We start from the raw sequence: 19,079 nt of genomic DNA, 5'->3' as shown, positions 1-19,079 counted from the left end.
ACAGGATAGAGAGAGGAGGCAGAAAACTGATATTGTGAAAAACAAATGTCATTTATACTGTAGGCTTATTTACAGCAAACTCTGGGACTTGACAACGGTGTCTACAGCAACAAAGAAAATAAAACACTGAATCATAACCAGTATACTCTTCTTGGGTGTAATGATAAGGCAACACAACCTCAAACCGGACTCCTGCCTGAAAAATTCCTTCCTGCTCTGTGCCTTAGCTACCCAAAATGTGAAAAATGGAAATAACTGTTTGTGCTATCTGCCAGCGACCTTTAAAGACAAGGACGCACGGAAACACGCTTTGCTGCTGAGCATCTCTTAGTTTGGACTTGCAGCCTCCAGGATTTGTTGTTCCCTCTGGCACACCCAGGCAGGACAGGCTCCCCATCCAGCTTTGGTGTGAGACCAGCTGCCTGCAGATGCTGTCCCCAGCAGCACAGTGTCTGACTTCAGAAACCAGCTCGTGTGTGATAGAAGCAACAGGCCACATCTTGCTTCGCAGCCAGTATTTACAGCCCTTGTAACGTGTGGGCACTTTATGAGCAGAGATTGAATGGAGATGCAAGGTGCAGGGGCACGGGGCTGCGGGACGGCCGCCTGTCAGTGACGTTGCCTCAGCCGATGCGTCCGCAAGAGCAGCCAGAGCCCGGGGCAGTCCTGAGCCAACCCCATGGCAGCCTGTGCCCAGCACTCTGCTAAATCTTACCTAGCACTGCTCATCATTTGTGGTGAGGCAGCTATCTGCTGTAAAACACCGGCCAGGTTCCAGCTACTCCTGGAGAAGCAATCGGTGCCAACAACAAACTCCCCATCACCAACAACATCTTCTTCTTAACAAGACAAACGTGCCAAGTCTGCTGGTACTGGAACCAAACAAACGTTTCACATAGGAACAAAAAGGTTCTGGACTGGTACCAGGCATGATTTTTTTTTTTTTTTTCCCCAACCCCAAGCCCCATGTAATTATTTCCATTATGATACTGCCTGTTGCAACCTGAAAACATGATTTTAATCTGTGTGCACATCAGCACCCAATGTTCATGCCTAGATTCTTGCACATCTTTCCAACTTCATTTTAAACATAAAGAATACGCTTTAAAAAAAACAGGTCGGTATAACCTCTTGTCAGATACAAGAATCAGTTTGGGAGCAGGTAACTAATTGGGCACAATTTCAGGCACACACTATTTTGTTATTGTCTCAAATTAATGCACAACTGTGGTTTAATCTTTGGCCAAAACTCTTACATGCCACAATGCCACTTCTTCCTTCTCACTCACTTATTAGATATGTATCCGGTCCGTAACAAGTGCCTCCAGCTAGCAAAGCTGGGCAGATATTTAAACTGGCACTAGATTAAGATCTGTTGGAAAGAATTGCTTATTTTTCCTTTGATAGTCTGAAACACACTTGCAGCAGATGAGATCAAGATGTACTTAATTAGATATCTGTAGTAAGCACTGGTTTCTGGTTTGCACGTTGATGAAAAGTAAAGTTATCTCCACTGGTGGTACATGTTTTTTGGAACTGTTTTAAACACCATAAACATAAAAGCTGCAGTGAAGGCTTAACTTTATTTAATTTTTAAATGAAGAACTTCCCCCACAAAGCACCTTTTCTTCCAAGGTGGGAAAGATAGCTTCAAGAAGAAACGAGAATGCTGAAATAGTTTGATGAACACATTAAATGAACACACTGCACAGATGCTTTATGTTTCATCTCTCAAAAGACTGCACTTCCCAGGGGGATTCATCCCATGCAGTGCCTCTGCTGAAGCAGCCCTAAAGCCCTGGGGGTAGCATGGATGCAGCAGGGACCCCACTGTACCTCTACATGTCTCACACAGCACTGCGGCGACGTAGCCGATTGGAAATCTTTCTGTACTTGTATTTCATTTCAGCCCGAACACTCACAGAGAAGTGATACACACAGATCCAGTGTTGTGCTGCTAAAGTGGCTGGCTGTTGGTTATATGCAGACTTTTTGTACTATTTTCACCATTCAAAAATAATAATTCTTGCTCTACGTTAATTTTGAGCTGAGGAGTTACAGAGAGTGGAAGACACTATATCCAGGTTATCCACGTGGGATATGAACGTAGCGATATGTGCTACCGGCAGACGAGTAAAAGCTGATAAATGTCTTACCTGAAGCTTTTGCTCACCGTTAAACCCCAAATCTCAGTCCTACAGCTGCTTGACTCTGGCGCAGCGAGTACGGGAAGTCGTCAGGTGCACGTTCGTCAGCTGTGTCGGGCCCACGTGTGCACATTTGGTATCTCCTCAGAACGGACATCTCTGAAAACCTCAGAGAGCACTTGAATGATTTCCAAGATCAACTTCCAAGCAACAAGCATTTTCTGCTTTGGGGAGAACAGAATGTGATTGAAAATTGACCCTGATGTTTGCATGGGTTCACCATTATATTTAGCTTATGAAATAGTTGTGGTAGGTTTGCCATGAGAAAGACAGCTGGTAACCTAGAAGAGGTAAGGCTTAGCAGTCTGAAAATGCCCCAGCAATGGGCAGTGCAGAACAGAAACATATTTGTGTTTAAAAATAGCCTCAATTGTTGTTAGAAGGTATTAAGCAACGCTTTTTGCCCTTAACAGCACAACATGGCAGTGAGGACAACGTAAAAGGCTAAGTGTTACCCTATGAATGAGGAAATATTGCTCTAGCTAACTTACTGGGGCTTGAGGTGAAACATGAATTTTGATGGGATGTAAAAGAGCCCCCCAAAATCGTGGGCTTTCTTTTGAGGACATGAGCTTGGACTCTTCAAAGCCAAGTCTGAACGGTAGCACAACGCAGACCTTCCATTTTATTCCAGTGTTCACTGAAGCTTTTACCTTTGGAGGAGATGATTTTGAGCACTGTGGAAACAAGGAAAAGGAGAAAAGGTGTATATGATGGAGGTTTCCCAGAGGCATATGAACATGTTTTAAAGAGATTAAAAACATAAATAAAATAGCAAGCTTTCCTTCAAGTTTTGCATCTCAAAAAATTAGAAGCCTTAACAGCATTTACGTAGCTCAGAATGTGCTACCTGTAGGGCTCCCTTCCCACTTCTGCATGTCATGGAGCTCTGGGCTGGAGCCAGATTGATGCTCCTCGTGCATCTGCAGTAAAGCAGGTTTCAGGCTGCTCCTCGTCAGGGTCTTTTGTGATTATTTTAAACGTGTCAGGGACACGTTATCTGCGTACCAGGGAATGCCCACACCAAACCAAAAGGAAATTGTAAAGAGGAGGAAAAAACCTGACATTTTCACTCATGATTATTTACAGTTTTGTTACTGTATTAAAGTAGCTCCAAGGCCTGGCACAAATAAAATAACAAGTTCTGTTACCAAAAATCTTTGAAACACGAGCTGACCTTACTTCTGTGTGATACTGATAACTATCTGACTAAGAGAAAATGCCCGGTGTCCTGAAAGGCCCTATAGCCTATTTACTGCTGCACCTCCAGTCAGGGCACATCATCACACACACCTGAAGAAGTTATGTGGGACTGGAAAAGTACTGACCAGTAAGTCATGTCCCCACGGGACCGTCGGCACCCAGGTGCCCTGCTGCAGCCTCAGCACATTTGAAGGGAATTGGTTTATGATAGGGCCACACATCTGCCCACCAGGGAATGCGTGCACTGTATCAAAAAGGAACCTGCTAAGAGAAGGAAAAGGAAAAGAACCAACACTGTCACTCCTACAGTTATTTACAGTTCAGTTCTATTACCACATTAAAGAACTTTAAGTGAGTTTATTGCTACCTCACATCAAATGCCAAGCTGTTGGCACAGCACTGAAACACGGTGCTATGGTGTGCGATGTACTTTAGTACTAGTACGTTAGTAGCGCTTTAATGGATGATCAAAGGGATCATTTGTAATGCTGGAACCTGTGCACAGGACTAACCATTTCCACATTTAAGACCTTACTACATTTTAGTTGAATAAGCATGCTTGAAAAATATATTTTTTATCCTTACAAAACCAGCGGGAAAGTTTTATAGCCAAAAATGTGATCTGAATGGAAGCATCTCCCTTACAGATGGCACAGAGATCTAAGCCTGTTTCTCTGAGTGTCAGGTTTTAATCAGCAGAGCACCGCTCTCTGGCAGCAGTCAGTATCTCGTGCCCCCTTCACAGGACACCTCCACCACACTGTAGCCTGCGATGTTGAGACCTCAGAGCTTGTCAGACACCTGGAAAATACCTGTACATGATTTGGTGAGGCCCTGCAAACCTGCCCACGTGCAGGGCAAGTCCTGGCAGCCCAGGCACACGCAGTGCTGTTCCTGTGCCACCCTGGGCTTCTGCAGCCAGCTTGGGTGCACTGTCATTGTGCCCTTCCAGGGAGCACGGGGAGAGCCCGGCTGGGGGTGTCTGCAGCCGCTGGGCAGACGAGACTTGAGCAAGACAAAACATCGTAATTAATTCCATCAATCATGCAAGGTGATACGAGAGGTGGCAGAGTGTTTTCTGATCCCTGCAGTCTGGGCCCAGAGGCATCCCTACCCCTGCTGTTACTTTCTCAGCTATATATATCAGTAAGGTTAAAATCACACCCATTAAAAAAAGTCTGTATGGAATAGTCAAAAAACAGAAGGAAGAGGAGCCAGGAAGCTGTCCTTTCATGACAGCAGGCTTTAAGAGAAGGAAACGTTAATACTTCAGTGGTGTATCTCAGATTGCTCAGCAAATCTCAACAGCACATGAAGACCTGAAATCAGTGCCTTTGCTGCACCACTCCACCACAGGCTATCTGCAATTTATATCTGAGCTTAAATGATGTATTTTCCAATGAGGGATCTGTTCCAGAAACCTAAATACTGAAGTTCTGCCCTGGTATTTGAGCTTCAGTACAGGATTAGAACAAAGCAGGGACAGTGTGCTCACCCTCCTCACTCTGGCCACAAAGAGGAGCGCCTGCAGGAGCTCTTGGTAGAAGCTGCAGCCCCAGAGCACGTCGAGGGACAGCCAGATACTGATTCAGAAGTTCCTATCTGCACCAACTGCTGCAGAGCTCCTGCTCTTGACCAGGGAATCAGCTTCTCAGCCTGACCCCCAGCCTCCAAGGAAATGAAGACCTGACAACTGACACAGCATCACTGTGCCTGCATAGCTACTGCTGTCATCCTGTGCCTCTCCCACCTTTTTCCAGTGGAGTCCAGATTAAAAAAAAAATAATAATAAAATAAAAATAAAAAATCACAAATGCACCAGTCCCACCCCAGTTCCAAATCACCAGGTTAAAGCTGTGAGATAACTAAGCCATGTATGTGTGTGCATGCCCAGCGCCTCTCCTCCTTGGTACCACTCAAAAAGAAACAGCTGCTGAGAGAAGCTACACCAGCAACCCCACCATCCCCAAAATGCACTCTGCAGTTTTTCTTTTATCCTGGGAACCCTGGTGAGCTGCAATCACTCAGAGCTGCTGGGTAGCATTAAGGGTAAGAAGGACAGACTGACAGCACCGTCCCCAGCCGCTCCTGCCGGTGGCTCAGGTGCCACCCTGGCTCAGCTTAGCTGGCTCTCTGCACGACTCGTCTGCTAAAGACACTTTCGAGAAATTAATAGCTACTTTGCGAACCCTGAGCACTCTTCCCTGTAATATCCCACAAAGCGTACTCTGGAGACAGAAACCCAATGACATGTCACATTTGCAAGGGAAAACTTAACTCTAATAAAGATTAATAGATGGGGACTCACCACCACATTTTTTCTAATTGCCTTTCATTAACATTCTCAGCAATCTCAGACAAAACAACACGGCCTTTTTTTTTTTTCCTTCCTGTTTTTTCAAACCAGGGGCTGCACAAGGCACAGCCAGTGCTTGCTCTGTAAAAGCAAAACCTACTGACGACTCCGATACTCCAAGCTCTTTGATTCCAAAATGTCCTGCAACAGCCTCTGCCTAGAGGAAAAATTTCTGTGCCAAATTGAAGCAGTGCAGTGAGCTGTTTGTGGCTGGAAGGGGATCCTTCCCCCCCTGCGAGCACCTGCCCACACTGGGGCCACCGGCACAGCCCCCTGGGAGCTGCTGTGGGGGGCTCAGCACCAGGCGCAGCCTCGTGTGTCGCAATCGCAGCATCTTCTCCAAGGTCATCCTCCAAACTTACTGTTGGGAAGGAAGGAATCCCCAAAGAGACTGAGGCTTTGCAGAAAGCCTCCCCACTTCCCCTCCTGCGAGGGACCCGTTATACCACGCACCTGGCAATGTCTCTAAGGAACACTATGCTGGGACCAGCCGGCTCCAGCTACGCAGGCGTTACTGGCTTCAGGTGGCAAAACGCAGGAAATTGTGGGACTTGCTCTGTAAAGTGATCTAAGATGCCACGGGGTTTGCCAATTTGAGGCAAGGCAGCAGGATCTCATTAGCCAGGAGCTCAAGCCTTTGGCAGCTCTTCCAGAAACCAGGAAGCCTGTGGGTAGTTTAAAAGCTAAGGAGATGGAGGAGCTCTCTTTTCCAGCCAATTCTCTCCTAGCTTATTGAACACCAGATCTTTAGAAGAACTGCACAGTTGAGAAAATTAGTCCTGATTGTTTTAAGTTTCATAGGTGTTAAGTGCATCAAACAAGGGAATTATACCAGCTGTGGGGACTGACAGACCCGAACAGAGCCTGCTCTCCCATCTTACAGCTAAGGATGGGCACAGAATAGAAAAGGCAAAATACTTCCCCACCCACTGTGAACTAAGCACTGCCAAAGAAAAAAACATTACCTAGAAGGGAAGGATCCTGTCAAAGACCAGAGCAGACAGACTTACATCTGATTCTCATGGTCTTAAATCAACAACCTTCCAGCCAAATATTTCTTCTCACACCATTTTGCCCTTGCTCTTTAGATCTTCCCCCACCCACTACTCTAACATCTAAAATTTGTTTCCCTTTCTGTCTGAGAACCACCAAAGCCACCAGTGCAGTAGCATGCCTCCCTCTGCTCATTCACCTGAGCATCGAGCACTAGCAATATTCCAAAATCTCCCTGAGTGCTGGGCAATTCAGCTGCAGATCCCAGATGGCTGTTCTGTGAATTCAACACGAGCAGCGTAAGCAAAGGAGCCTTTGAAGGCTGTTTTATTTTAGTGAATGACATTTTGGTGTTAAGATAAAACAAACAAACAGCGAGCATTGTACCAGGAAATTCAGGCTGCACCAATGTGTGGGAACATTTCCTGGACAATGCTGGTGACTGTCAAATCTCCTGCATCATCACAGACACGGTAACACTGGATATTTGGGGCAGCTCTGGGCAGGGAGCGTGCTCAGAGGTGCCTCAAACCACGGGATGGGGACAGCCCGTTCCCCACAGAATTCTTGGGCCATTTGCTTGTTCCTGTGCTAAGAAGGCCATCCCCGGTACCTGAATGCCAGCCGGATCGGGGCTTAACTCCTGACTGCACAGGGGCTGTGGGGGAGCTGCCGGGCTGCCTCTCCTTGCAAACAAGGAAGAAACCCGCAGAGCCAGGGCCCAGGTGCCCATGTATCAGTGCACTAAAAATACCTCCAGAGCGAAACCATAGGAGACCAGCCAGACAACATCTATTTCTCCCCTTTGCCAAGTGTTAAAAAAAGACAAAGGAGAAAAATCCCAGCCCGGGAACAGGTCGGGCCAGCTTTGCCACATTGCTGCGCTCTCCCTGCTCTCTAACACATAGAAGGGGTTTTGTCTACCCCTGCCAGACCTCAGCAGCACCCTGAGGCACCTCCAGCCCCTGCCCTGGGCAATCTTTAGCCCGCTGCCATTCGCTTTTAGGGCATCTCCTGCTCCAGGGCCTTGTCCCTAGGGGAAGGAGCAGCTATGCCAAAGATACGCTCATTTCCCAGCTCTGCCCAAATTACCTCCCCAGCTGTGTGGCTGTTCTCAGCTCCTGCACAAACACTGGCACGAGGCAGCGCTTCCCAGCCTTATCTGAGAACACGGCGTCATCAGAGGACTTCCCGGGGCAGGAGTTTCACACTCAAATATGGCAATTCTCTCTGTGGGGCCAGGGGGTACCCTCCCCAATGGGAAATTTCCTGCCAGAGGCCCCCACCACAGTCCCTGCACTAACGGGGCTAGACGGACTTCTACAAGACGAAAGGGAAGAATTAAACAGAACAGGCTGGGAATAATGGCATCCACTGAGAACCTGAAGAATCTCAGTTCATTTTCTGCCTCCTGGGGGTGCTCTGCCCACAGGCTTGGAGCCATTCAGGGGAAGGAATGGAATCCTGAATCTTGCTGTTAAAGCCCTGTCACTCTGCATAAAACAGTTTGAGCTCCAGTGGTTAAGTATAAAAGAGGAAGGACAAAAGTGACACCCCTGCATGGCTGCTGGGACACCTGCCTGGAAGCTGACGGTCTCCATCTGCTGCCTCCGTGCCAAGTCCGGGGCAGAGCTGAGCCCAGCAGCCCCCTGCAGCATCAAGGCACATTAAAACACAAACCACAAAGGGATTTCAAGCTGACCCCATGTGAAACACCATGGGACCTGAGGATCTCACATACAACAGGCAGTTTGGTCCCACTGTAGCCAAGGTACGAACCCAAGGAAAGGACTTCAACACATGACTTTTAGATACAAAAATACCCTAATGGGACTGTAATGCCTATAGTTAGCAAAGTACAAAGGAAATGTGCTGTAAAAGAGGGGGATTCGTGCCACCTGGCACTGCTACTCAGATGCGTCCTGATCCCCACACTTCCACTCCTCGAAGAGCTACCTGCAAACACAGTAGGACGAACACCCACTGGTGCTACTGCAGCATGAATGGGAATGACTCCTTCGGCTCATGCTGGATTTGGATACTGTCAGTGAGTTTCAGAGCTGCCTTGGGGAGGAGGAGGATGCTTGAACTAGAGCTAGACAGGTCTCCTAACATCCACGTCTACAAAGAACTGGCCACTCCCAGCCAAGCAGCAGGGGTAGGTCCACTGCGAGATCTCTGATCAGCTAAGACGTGCAGGATTGCTGCTTATGCGCTTCCCCTGCCTAATCCCATACAGAGCACACCTGGTGAGGCAAAAGGACACCACATGTTAAATAATTTCCTCGAGATTCTTAAAAATTGATATTCCCTACACTTAAAGATGAGACTAAAATGCAAATATAGCTAAGGACCACTTTATTAAAAAACAAAACAAAACAAAACAAACACAAACAAACAAACACAAACAAACAAATATGCAAAGTAACAACCCCAGCGTATTACACAGACCTGTTGCTTTTTTAGCTAGTTCCCAAGACCAGTTGTCAAAGGAGTTTCTGTATGGAAGCGGTTCATGCAGCACTGTGACACCTGACATCTCCTGCCTCTCACACAGCTAACGCAGCCCACGCTGGAACCCACGTCACTGGGAGGCACCCAGTGACACCTAGCGATCCCCTGAGCTCGGCAGCCAGTGAACATCACTGCGCACACGGACAGCCTCCTCGGCACATCGCTGCCTTGCTGAGGTCAGGCCCTGTCTCCTGAAATCCAGCCATTATTTTCTGCTTAAGCGCGAAGTTAGTTATTTAAGCAGAGCTCTGAATCATGATGAAGGTAACTCACTGTTACAGAAACCAAAGCTGTTCCCACAGCTGACAGCGCACGGGCTGAGTACCACTGACCGGGCACCGAACGTGTTAGTGCTGAGAATGGCCAGAACGGTTACTGGGACATTGCTGGTCAGCTACGCTGGCACCAGGGCCTATGCTATGAGGAGCCATGAGCACTACTAAAAAGTATAATGGTAATATTGCAAAAAAGCAGCAGATGATTTAGAGCAAACTACAGGTGTCTCAGTTCCATAATAGCCTTAATATTCTTTTTCAAATTAAAATTTAGAGCAGTAAACAAATATACAGACACAATATGCTTGGATTCATTAAATATGAATGTGGGTGAAGGATCTAGACCTTGTGGATGTACAGAGCTCTCTTAAACCTGCCTTCCACCCCACCAACAACTTTGAAAAAATTTTTGCGAGCTATTTCACGACTTGGTTATTTTAGGGGCTGACTATGTGGCTGACAGTTCTTCGATAGCAATTGGGCTTATATGAACAAAAGAGCCCCATAGGGAGGTGACTGTGCCTGGTCCCCTCCACCTAAATTACCCAGCCCACGCTCCTGATTGCGAGAAGCACGCTTAGGAGACAGAACCCAAAGGGAAGCTGCCAGCTGGAAACCCACACACGCTGTACCTGCGCTGTGCAGACCAGGCTGACCACCATGGGGCCACGTAAGGATGTGCCACTGCAGCTGGCCTCAGTGTTGTCATCTGGAAAGGAGCAATCATGAGGCTTCAGCTGACACCTCATTTCGCTGCACTACAGCAGTGATTTATAAACACATCCATCCTTGGCAGACCTGTCGTGGTTGAAGGCTGCCGTGTTAGCCTGATGATTTAAATCCATTCAGGATCTAATATCACTATTACTGCTACCTTACCAATTTGTTTCTTCTTTAACTGCAGTTTATTTCTCTTTGATTAGCGTCACAAAGACAAGAAGTAGCTTTGTCTTCAAATTTGTCTAATCATTTCCACTTGTTTTTAGTACCGTTTACTTAAAGACCTTCTTACGCGCTCCCTTCAGGCAGGACGTTAACAAGCTGCCCTCTTCCCAGCGGGAGTGCTCAGCACCACTTAGGCTTGGAGCTCTCACACTTCGTGCCAGATATTTGGCTTTAGTGATGATGATGCTCTGGGATTATTTCCCTCAAGGCAACTTGTTCAATTAAATCTAGGTGCAGACCAACAGGTACCTGCTATCTCCGTGCTGTCAGTCACTTCACACTCCAGCACAGGGACAAGCCTCACTCCCTCCAGCACGCCGCATGGTTTCTCTATGCGTTCCTGTCTCAGATGCAGTTTCTGGCCTGAAACACAAGAGGACCTGGTGGCCACTGACTTCTGCTTGTGCAGAGAAGTAGGTCTTAATGCACCACCAAGGACAGGCCTCCTTCCTTTCCAGCTTTGCTGGGCCTGCACAGATGAGCAAAGGTTACAGAATTAATCTCACAATAAGCAAAAGTTCACATCGACTTCAAAAGCAACTATGTTCATAGGCTGAGATGCAGCACATGCCTCAGCCTCACCCAACCACACCCTGAGGGAAGTTCCCAGAGATGCTGTGGGGACCGCACTCATGGTCAGCGCATATCCACTTGAGCAAATCTGATGCTGAAAAATGAACGAAAAGCATACGCACGTGCCTTGGAGCCAAACCATGCTTGGTCTAGCAGCAGCTGGGTGCAGTTGGATGCTACGGAGAGGTGCTGAATTAGAGCTTCAACAGCACGAAGTCAGGTTTGGCATTTCCCACAGGAACGGCCATCTCCTCCAGTGGGCTGATGCCTCCGAGGGTGCCTCCAAGGGCAGCAGTGGCTGTCCCCAGGCTGCTCCCTGCCTGCGCGGCCGAGAGCTGGCTGGGGTGAGCGGCTGGTGGGGCAATGCTGACGCCAACCTGTTCAGGCACTGGAGTGACACCAAGACCAGGTTTCACACAGACAGCTTTATTTTCACATTTCTGCATGTATGCAAGACAATGTTCGTTGTCTTGGGATGTGCTGGTGGATATGCTGTACCCTATATAATGGAGCTTTGCAAGTTTTTATATATGTATATATATACACATATATATAGTCTAGCAAAATTTCTTCTGCATTTCTCCGTGTGCCAGAATGGATGTTTTCAACAAACCAGAGATAAAGGGACACTGACAGGTTTTGTTTTTATCTTTTCTCATCTCTAAAACAGTGCTCGTGTTTTCTTCAGCTTAATTACCTGTCATCTGCATGTACTTGAGAAAAAACGTTGAAGAGAAAAGAGATGTCTATAAGATTTCAATTTTTACTACTCCAAAATACTATCAGTGATGCAGGTAGAACATCTTTGAACTCTTATTTACAAGGGCCAGACTATCAGATAGGTGTATGCCACTGCACCAAATATAAGAGTGTCCCTGAATCCGTGACGGAAATAAATCAGTAGCATGTAAATGTTACAGCAGAGTTCAGCAGTTTAACAGGCTCTATGCAGCTAGGTATGTTTACAACAGAGTTTCGCTTTTAAAGATTTGGCTGTACATTTTTAACCTGACAGTGTCCCTTAAGAGAAAAATACATACTGGGCTTACAAAAGGACACCCTCCTACAGATATTTTCTTTTTATTATTAAAAGCAATATTTTTAAAACCATTCAACAAAATTTAATACAAACTGCCATCAGATAACAGCATTTATAAGAGTGAAGCTATGCGCTGCTGCTCCATTAACATGGCTTTAGTTAGCACAAATTGTATTATCTGCACTTTTCCTTAAGTCTTTCACGGCACTTCCATGGAAAAGAAAAAAGGTCGTGAGGCTGCTGCTGCTGTCTTACCGGAGACCATGCGCGGACACGAAGATGTTTGTTCTCGCCGTGTCGCAGCCAGGCAATGCCAAAGTTCTGCCCACAGCGCCTGAACCTTGGGATATCCGCGCCCGCAGGTCTATAGCTCGACTCGCAGTTGTGCACAACATTGCAATGCATTCAAAGTAACAAGGAAACGAACACTGACAGTAACAGACATGGTACATTGGGTATTTTCTTTTTCTTTTTGCATTATCATTAATCACAGTCCTATTTTCAACAGATTGTTGCCAAAAATGCATGTTAGAAAGGCTTTTCTAGAAAACGCTGGCATGAAAATGCGGATTAATGCTTGTAACTGGTGAAACGGTCAGACTTACAATTCAGACATTATTTAAACATTCACAATTTTGAGAAAATTTGCACAGCTGATAGCACTGACAGATAGTCTAACTGTAACTTAGAAGCCAGCATAGCAACTACCTTCCACGTGCTGGCAGTAGGATTTATGATGGCATGAGATTAGCATAGCGTACTATGTTTTATTTAGAAAGCTGTAGTACTAAGTATTTGCCATAAATATTGCAAGCCCCATTTATGAGTGACGGGAGGCTTTGCAAGTTTACAAACTAACGTTTACCAAGAACATAAAAAGCAAACCCAAAGACATTTCCATGCAGAGTACGACTCTCTCACAGTCACTGGATCTCTGTTATCTGCTGGCTGGAGCACACGTGCCATGTACATAGATGCTGCTCACGGAAAACCCAGCGGCTTTCTGGGCACTGATGCACACAAGTCTCTGGCTGGAATGAGTGGGATCGTAGACAAACACAGGATAATAACTGGTTTCACAAAGGCAATGACTGTCACAGCCAGAATTTACAATTAGAGCTATGTGAAATGCTGCTGTGTGGTACTTGGCAAATCCTTCCAGCTCAGCTACAGCAGACTCCAAGGGGAGCAGAGAGGTAGCAATCTAGGCCCCAACACCGGGTATGTGCAGGCAGGCCCTGGGCTCCTGCAGGACCACAACTGAAGCTGGTTATGCCTCAGGGGCACAATCAGGGCCGTGGCTTTCAGCATCTCCCTCTGTCTGGCACAGCCCCATCGTTACTGGGAACCGCAGACAGCCACAGCTGAGCAGAAGAGGAGATACCACGACCAATGGTCACTACCAGTACCCTGGATTCAGCAAATTCATCAGAGTGATTAAGGAAATTAATTTAACCCCAAGGGACCACAGTATCACACCACTAACCATGTTTCTGTTCTTTTGAGAAGGGCATGGTCAAGTTCTGGCAATGTTTCAGGCTACACATGCCATCTCATGAGCACACCTGGGGCATCACTGCGAGAGGAGAAAGGCACTGCGCTAGCTCGATACAAATGCTTTTTTTTTTTTTCTTTTGACCAATGAAGTTACCTGCTTAGACTGACAACAGACAGATGGAGGGAAAAAAGCAGGTTACTTATTAGATCAAATCGTGTCACTCTCTCAAGTGATTGCAAGAAGAATCGTGAAGGAACAGTGTAAGTGTTGTGCATTACTTCAGCTATAACCGATGTCTTTATCAAGTGCCTATTAAATAAAAACCAAATAGACAACACTGCATAACTAGAGGACAAGGCTACTCTCACAGCACTGCATCGCTTATGTGAATCCCAGCACACTACTGGAGCTGCTACTGGAGCTTCTGCGCTCCACATCCTTGCTAGGAGTGGATGGTATTGGCATGAAGGCAATAAACACGACAGACGGAGGTGCCATATCCCTGTGTGCACGTAGCTTCTCCCAGACGAACACCACTTTCGATGACCACTGGTAACTCAATGGAATATAGTGAAGGACCACATAGAAGCATATGCAGAAGCACAGTAACAGGGGAAAATGTCCCATCTTGAGGAATAAGCAAAGTATTACGCTAGTACCGATCAGATCCTACTTCTATAATCAGGAATATTTCAATAGATTAAATTTTTTATAAAACATAGGGCTACAGAAATTAGGCATTCTATATACTGTGTTATAAAAAGCTTCCACTTACATAATATTTAAAATATATCTTCAGTGCCAACAGTATAATTGTAATATAGTATCTGATATAATAAAAATATATGCTTACTGGACAGGAGCAATGTTGGACTATGGCAGGGGATTCTCTTTTGTGTGTGGTTCGAGCAGCTGGCAAAGATGTTCGTTCCTTCCCTTCATTTCTCAACCACCAGCTGCCTGGAAACTGCGACAGCACTCTGGTGTGTTACCTTTCTTAGAGTCCTTTGCAAATCAGGCTCTGACATGCTCCTCAGCTGAGGATCTACCGGGCACAATCCAACCTTGGTATAAATCCATTACTTGATTTTTTCTGTTTTACTATTGGAAAAACAAACAAGCCCCAACCCAATGCTCTACATAGCATTAGTACAAGTCCTGTTTCCTTACAAGTCATGCAATTGCCTTGTAAGATAAAGATTTTGATAAAGAAGGTATTAAATTAACCCCAGGGACACGTGGGCCGGGCAGATGATTCTGACACTAATGTCAACCAAGTAACCCCAACTAATCTTACAGGGCACTTTGCGGATGCCAAGGTCCTTAAGTGGAAAAACAGCTGCCTCACCTAGCTTTCTTCTGCCCTAAGTAGAACTGGAAAGCTTAAATAAATCCATAAAGTGAAGAACACTTTTCTTTAACATCCAATGTGAAAATACAAGCATTCAAATGAGGCATCTAGGAAGCATGTGCCTAAATACAGCCAAAGGACCACCACATGGTGCTGCTGAGACGCACACTGGAGAATCACTTGGTGTCCCACTGTGTGCTGGGACTGCAGAGGGTGACTGGGACCAGAGAAGGTATTTGTCTTTGTGTACCAGCCCTTTTAAACCTGCCTGATCTTGCAAGAACTTACCATCACTGAACAGAAGTTGTTCTGTAGTTTGAAATTTACGTACAACACATTTTGCTCCTTTCTGGCTAACCCTGGCATGAAGTTCCTCTAGTTAATGTGTTCAGGAATAACCACCAAACTCAGCATGGTGGCACCAGTGCATGTGAGAAGAGAAGCAGGATCTCTGCAGAAATGGGGACACTGGCTACATGGGCTGTCTGTTAACGTCCTATGTACATTTACTGTTCATTTCTACAGATTGCCCTGGTAGATTTATTTTTTTTGTCAAAGCAGATTAACGGCAAGGCATTCATAAGACATTTTGCCGTGTGGTAGTATGGACTGAGCTTTTCACTTGTAATAGGTGACTGAGTAAGCTATCAACATGTGCTATCATATGTAATCAAGCTTGCTAGATTAAAGCAGGACTTGTGGCTAGCAAACAGAAGGGTGTATATTACTCATAGAACTTCGAGCAGCAGCTCTCTCTTGTCAGGTTTTATTAAAGTATTTGCATGCTTCCAAAATGAAATAGAGGTCCACCGACGTCTCTTGGGGAGGAGAGATGGGATCAGTTGCAATTGGTTGCCATTTGGTTGGAGATGTCATACAAAATCCTCACACACTGGCTGAATCGACCATGGCTGAACTGTAAAAAGCTTTCACCCAGAAAGGTCTTTGTTACACACACAGTCTCTGACTCCTCCAGCGCTCTCCAGACATGGCTACATCACATTCTCAAAGAGCTGTAGGGATCGCATGATATTGTCATCCTGAAAGCAATGAGAAGACATTTTCAGCACTGATGAGCACAACTCCTACCTGGGCATGGCACAGGAGGGGCTCTGCGGGTGCTACTGCAGCAAGGCTTGCTTCTGCAAGCTCATCCTCGATGAGTTTAAATTGAGTCAGTAGTTGAGTCAGTAGTTGAGTCAGCAGAACAGTCCTCTCTTACTTTGGCACCCTAGCTGGTTTGAGGCATGCAAGCACAGACTTTTCTCATAAGCTTGGCTTTCAGCACGGGCTGTGCCTTACTGAAGGGAGCCAGACACCAGCATCGAAGCTGGTGACTGTACAGAGCCCTCAGACATCGGTGCCACTGCACTGCACCAATCCGGAATATGAAGATGTGTACTTAGCTTAATATGCTTCAAAAGCCCAAATGAAATTGCAGCTTTTGAACTGCTAAGCAAGCTGCCCTGAAGGGCCGCTTCCTCCCAGAAACACCACCAGCTCAAAACCAGAGCACGGGAAATCCCAGCCTCTCTGAGGTTTGTAGATCCAAACGAGAGAGCTGGAGACACACTAGGGAAATACCAGATTGCTTTTCATGGAGCCCTGAAATTCTACTTTGAGGTAACAACCACAGTAATATTCAAAAACAATGACTTTTTTCCCCAGGAACTGTGATTCCAGAAGTTAGAACAACTGCTTGCCTGTACCACAAAACCAATTTCCCAAACTCTAACTGCTCAAGGCGAAGTGAAGCTGCTTCTACATCGAGACCACTGATCACACATTGAAGACAAATAATGAATATGAAGAACAAACCACAACACAAATGCTCAAATTAAAGATGAGGCCAAAAATAAACTAAACAACCCCCCCAACAAAATGAGACTTGCATTATGCTTCTGCTACCAAGGATCTGGCCCCTGACATCCCCTCCTGAGAGAGCCCTGCATGCTGCCAGAGCCAGACTTCATGCAGGACGGGTGGGAAGCCAGCCTGGCAACCTGGGGTGAGCGTTCACACTGCTCAGGTACAGAGCTCACGTCTGACTGCAGAGCAAGAAAAATTCTCCTGGGAAAGTAAAATGCACAGGAGGGCCGGTATGCAATTACTTGCACCAATGTAAACTTGCTAAACCATTATTGTACTCATTAAATAGAAGATATATCTCTGATCAAACATTCACACAGTTAATTACAGTCTAAAACAACAGACACTTGGGCAATTGCATGTTAATGCGGATGCTTGTCTTTGTGCCAGTGCTAACAATACCAGCCAATATTTATCACAGCCAACATAATGTATGGAATTTGCAAGAGAAAGCTCATTCCCAAAACAGAAAAAAAACCTACTGCTATGATCATAGCATTTGCTTTTAATGTTTGACCTTGAAAATATCAACTAGTTTCTTAAGTCAATGCTATAATTACAAGGTTTTTAGAGACGCTGGGCTCTCAACAGTTCCAGCAACACAGTACCTGGTGACAACATGCAAGGGCAGCATGCTCAGACTATGCCAGCCTCTTATAAATAAATAAAAAAAGAAAAATACTGAGGAAGGTTGAGGGCACCATGAGCTTTCTCAAGAGTTATGTACTTGTCACAGAATCAGGTACTGCTTTTATTTCCCTGAGTGAATTGCACTGGCTACCAGCACTGGACCTTTCCTGCAGTCAGTCCAACCCTCTTCCCTGATCAGTTGCTTGCTTCACAAGGCACCACCGATCTTAAAAATGTTTCTTATTTTTCTCAGAGAACAAAAGAAACCCAGGATCTTGAGCAACATCTCCTTCAAATGGAGTTTGTCCAACGTGAAAACAAACACTGGCATGAGCTAGACCTTTCATCGCAGTTAGAATTTTGTCCTTACCTCCTGACACGATTCAATAAACTCATCTAAAGTTACAACACCATCTTTGTTTTTATCCATTTTCTGCAAAATAAGAACAAACATTTTTTGTTTCGACAGATAACACTGCAGTGTTACATATAATAACATTTGATGCAACTGGAATAAATCTAGGGCCCTTGACAAGCCTAGATTACAGACTCAGTGTCACTGGTTAAATTTGCTGACAGCTAAGGACTTGTTTACTCTGGTACTTGGAGAACTTTTGAGGACATCACCACCTATTCCCTCCTTAACATACACAGCAACCTCTGCCCATATTACATCATTTATTTCTTCATAGCCTCGCTAACCAGCACCCATATCCCTGTCTCTCTTTACGTGCAGCTGAGAGAAGAAACAAAAGGACTATGATGTGCAGAGGCTCCAGACTTGCTGGATTCATTATATCCCACTGCAAAGGGCTGGGTTAAGACAACTGGACACCTTGGACTCTGGAATTCAGCAGACACTGAATTAGGCTGGAAAGCTGCTAGGGTTTGTTTTGGCACGCATAGTGGGGAACAGATATCAGCTTGGGACTAACCTTACTGTAAAGGAGATCAATGAAGAGCTCAAGAGTTAACAAATCATCATCAGAAATCAAGTAAGTACCTGGAAGAACACTTCTACGTGCTGCCTCGGAGCATCTTCCTTGAGCACTGGATACGTGTACTTTCCCATCATATCATAAATTGCCTTTACTATATCCATCATTTCCTGTAGTAGTGACATGACAGGAAAAGCACAACAGGAAAATTAGTAGAAATGAAAGCACATTTCTTTCTTTTACGGCCCTTTTCTTCAACCTCTCCTATTATGGAAAAGCACAGACCTCAAGCTCATAGCTGCTGTCACTCCCAAGAAGGCCTGTGCATGTGCATGCAGACAGATGCATCAACAGATATGAGTTAACCCCAAAACCAATATGAGTTAATCCCAAAACCAAGCACTGCAGCTTTGCCACAGCTGTGGCAGAGGCTCCTGCAGTGCCCAGTTCCCTGCTCTGGCTGGGCAGCACTGCAGGACATGTGCTGTGACATAGGAGCTCCTGGGGGTGGTCCTCAGCTGCGAGCGGCATGCTTGGTCCTGAGCACTGCAGCACCAACCCTGTCCCAAAGCCTCCCAGGAGGCCAGGGATCTTTGTGGCAGTCACTGGGACATTGGCTCTTCTCCATGCTTTACCCCAGCTGTGGCACGACTCAGTGACCAGCAGCAGGAACTGCAAATTCTCCAGG

The 19,079-nt window shown here is 45.9% G+C and overlaps 1 protein-coding gene across 4 annotated transcripts in view; it reads right to left on the bottom strand.

Moving 5' to 3' along the window:
- Positions 1 to 12,017: 12,017 nt before the first annotated feature.
- KCNIP1 (potassium voltage-gated channel interacting protein 1) overlaps positions 12,018 to 19,079 on the bottom strand; it is a gene marked incomplete at its 5' end in the record, with an annotated part of 372,336 nt that continues 365,274 nt past the window's right edge. For all 4 annotated transcript variants that reach the window (XM_082771654.1, XM_082771655.1, XM_082771656.1 and 1 more), the window contains 3 exons: positions 12,018 to 15,994; positions 17,824 to 17,886; positions 18,457 to 18,561. In XM_082771654.1, coding sequence (XP_082627780.1) covers positions 15,947 to 15,994; positions 17,824 to 17,886; positions 18,457 to 18,561 — 216 coding nt within the window. In that variant the 3' untranslated portion in view covers positions 12,018 to 15,946. The remainder of the gene's footprint in view (positions 15,995 to 17,823; positions 17,887 to 18,456; positions 18,562 to 19,079) is intronic.

This window comes from Aythya marila, assembly GCF_965140915.1.
Source record: "Aythya marila genome assembly, chromosome: 14".
NCBI classification, from domain to species: domain Eukaryota; kingdom Metazoa; phylum Chordata; class Aves; order Anseriformes; family Anatidae; genus Aythya; species Aythya marila.
This window is presented reverse-complemented; position numbering and strand designations above follow the sequence as displayed.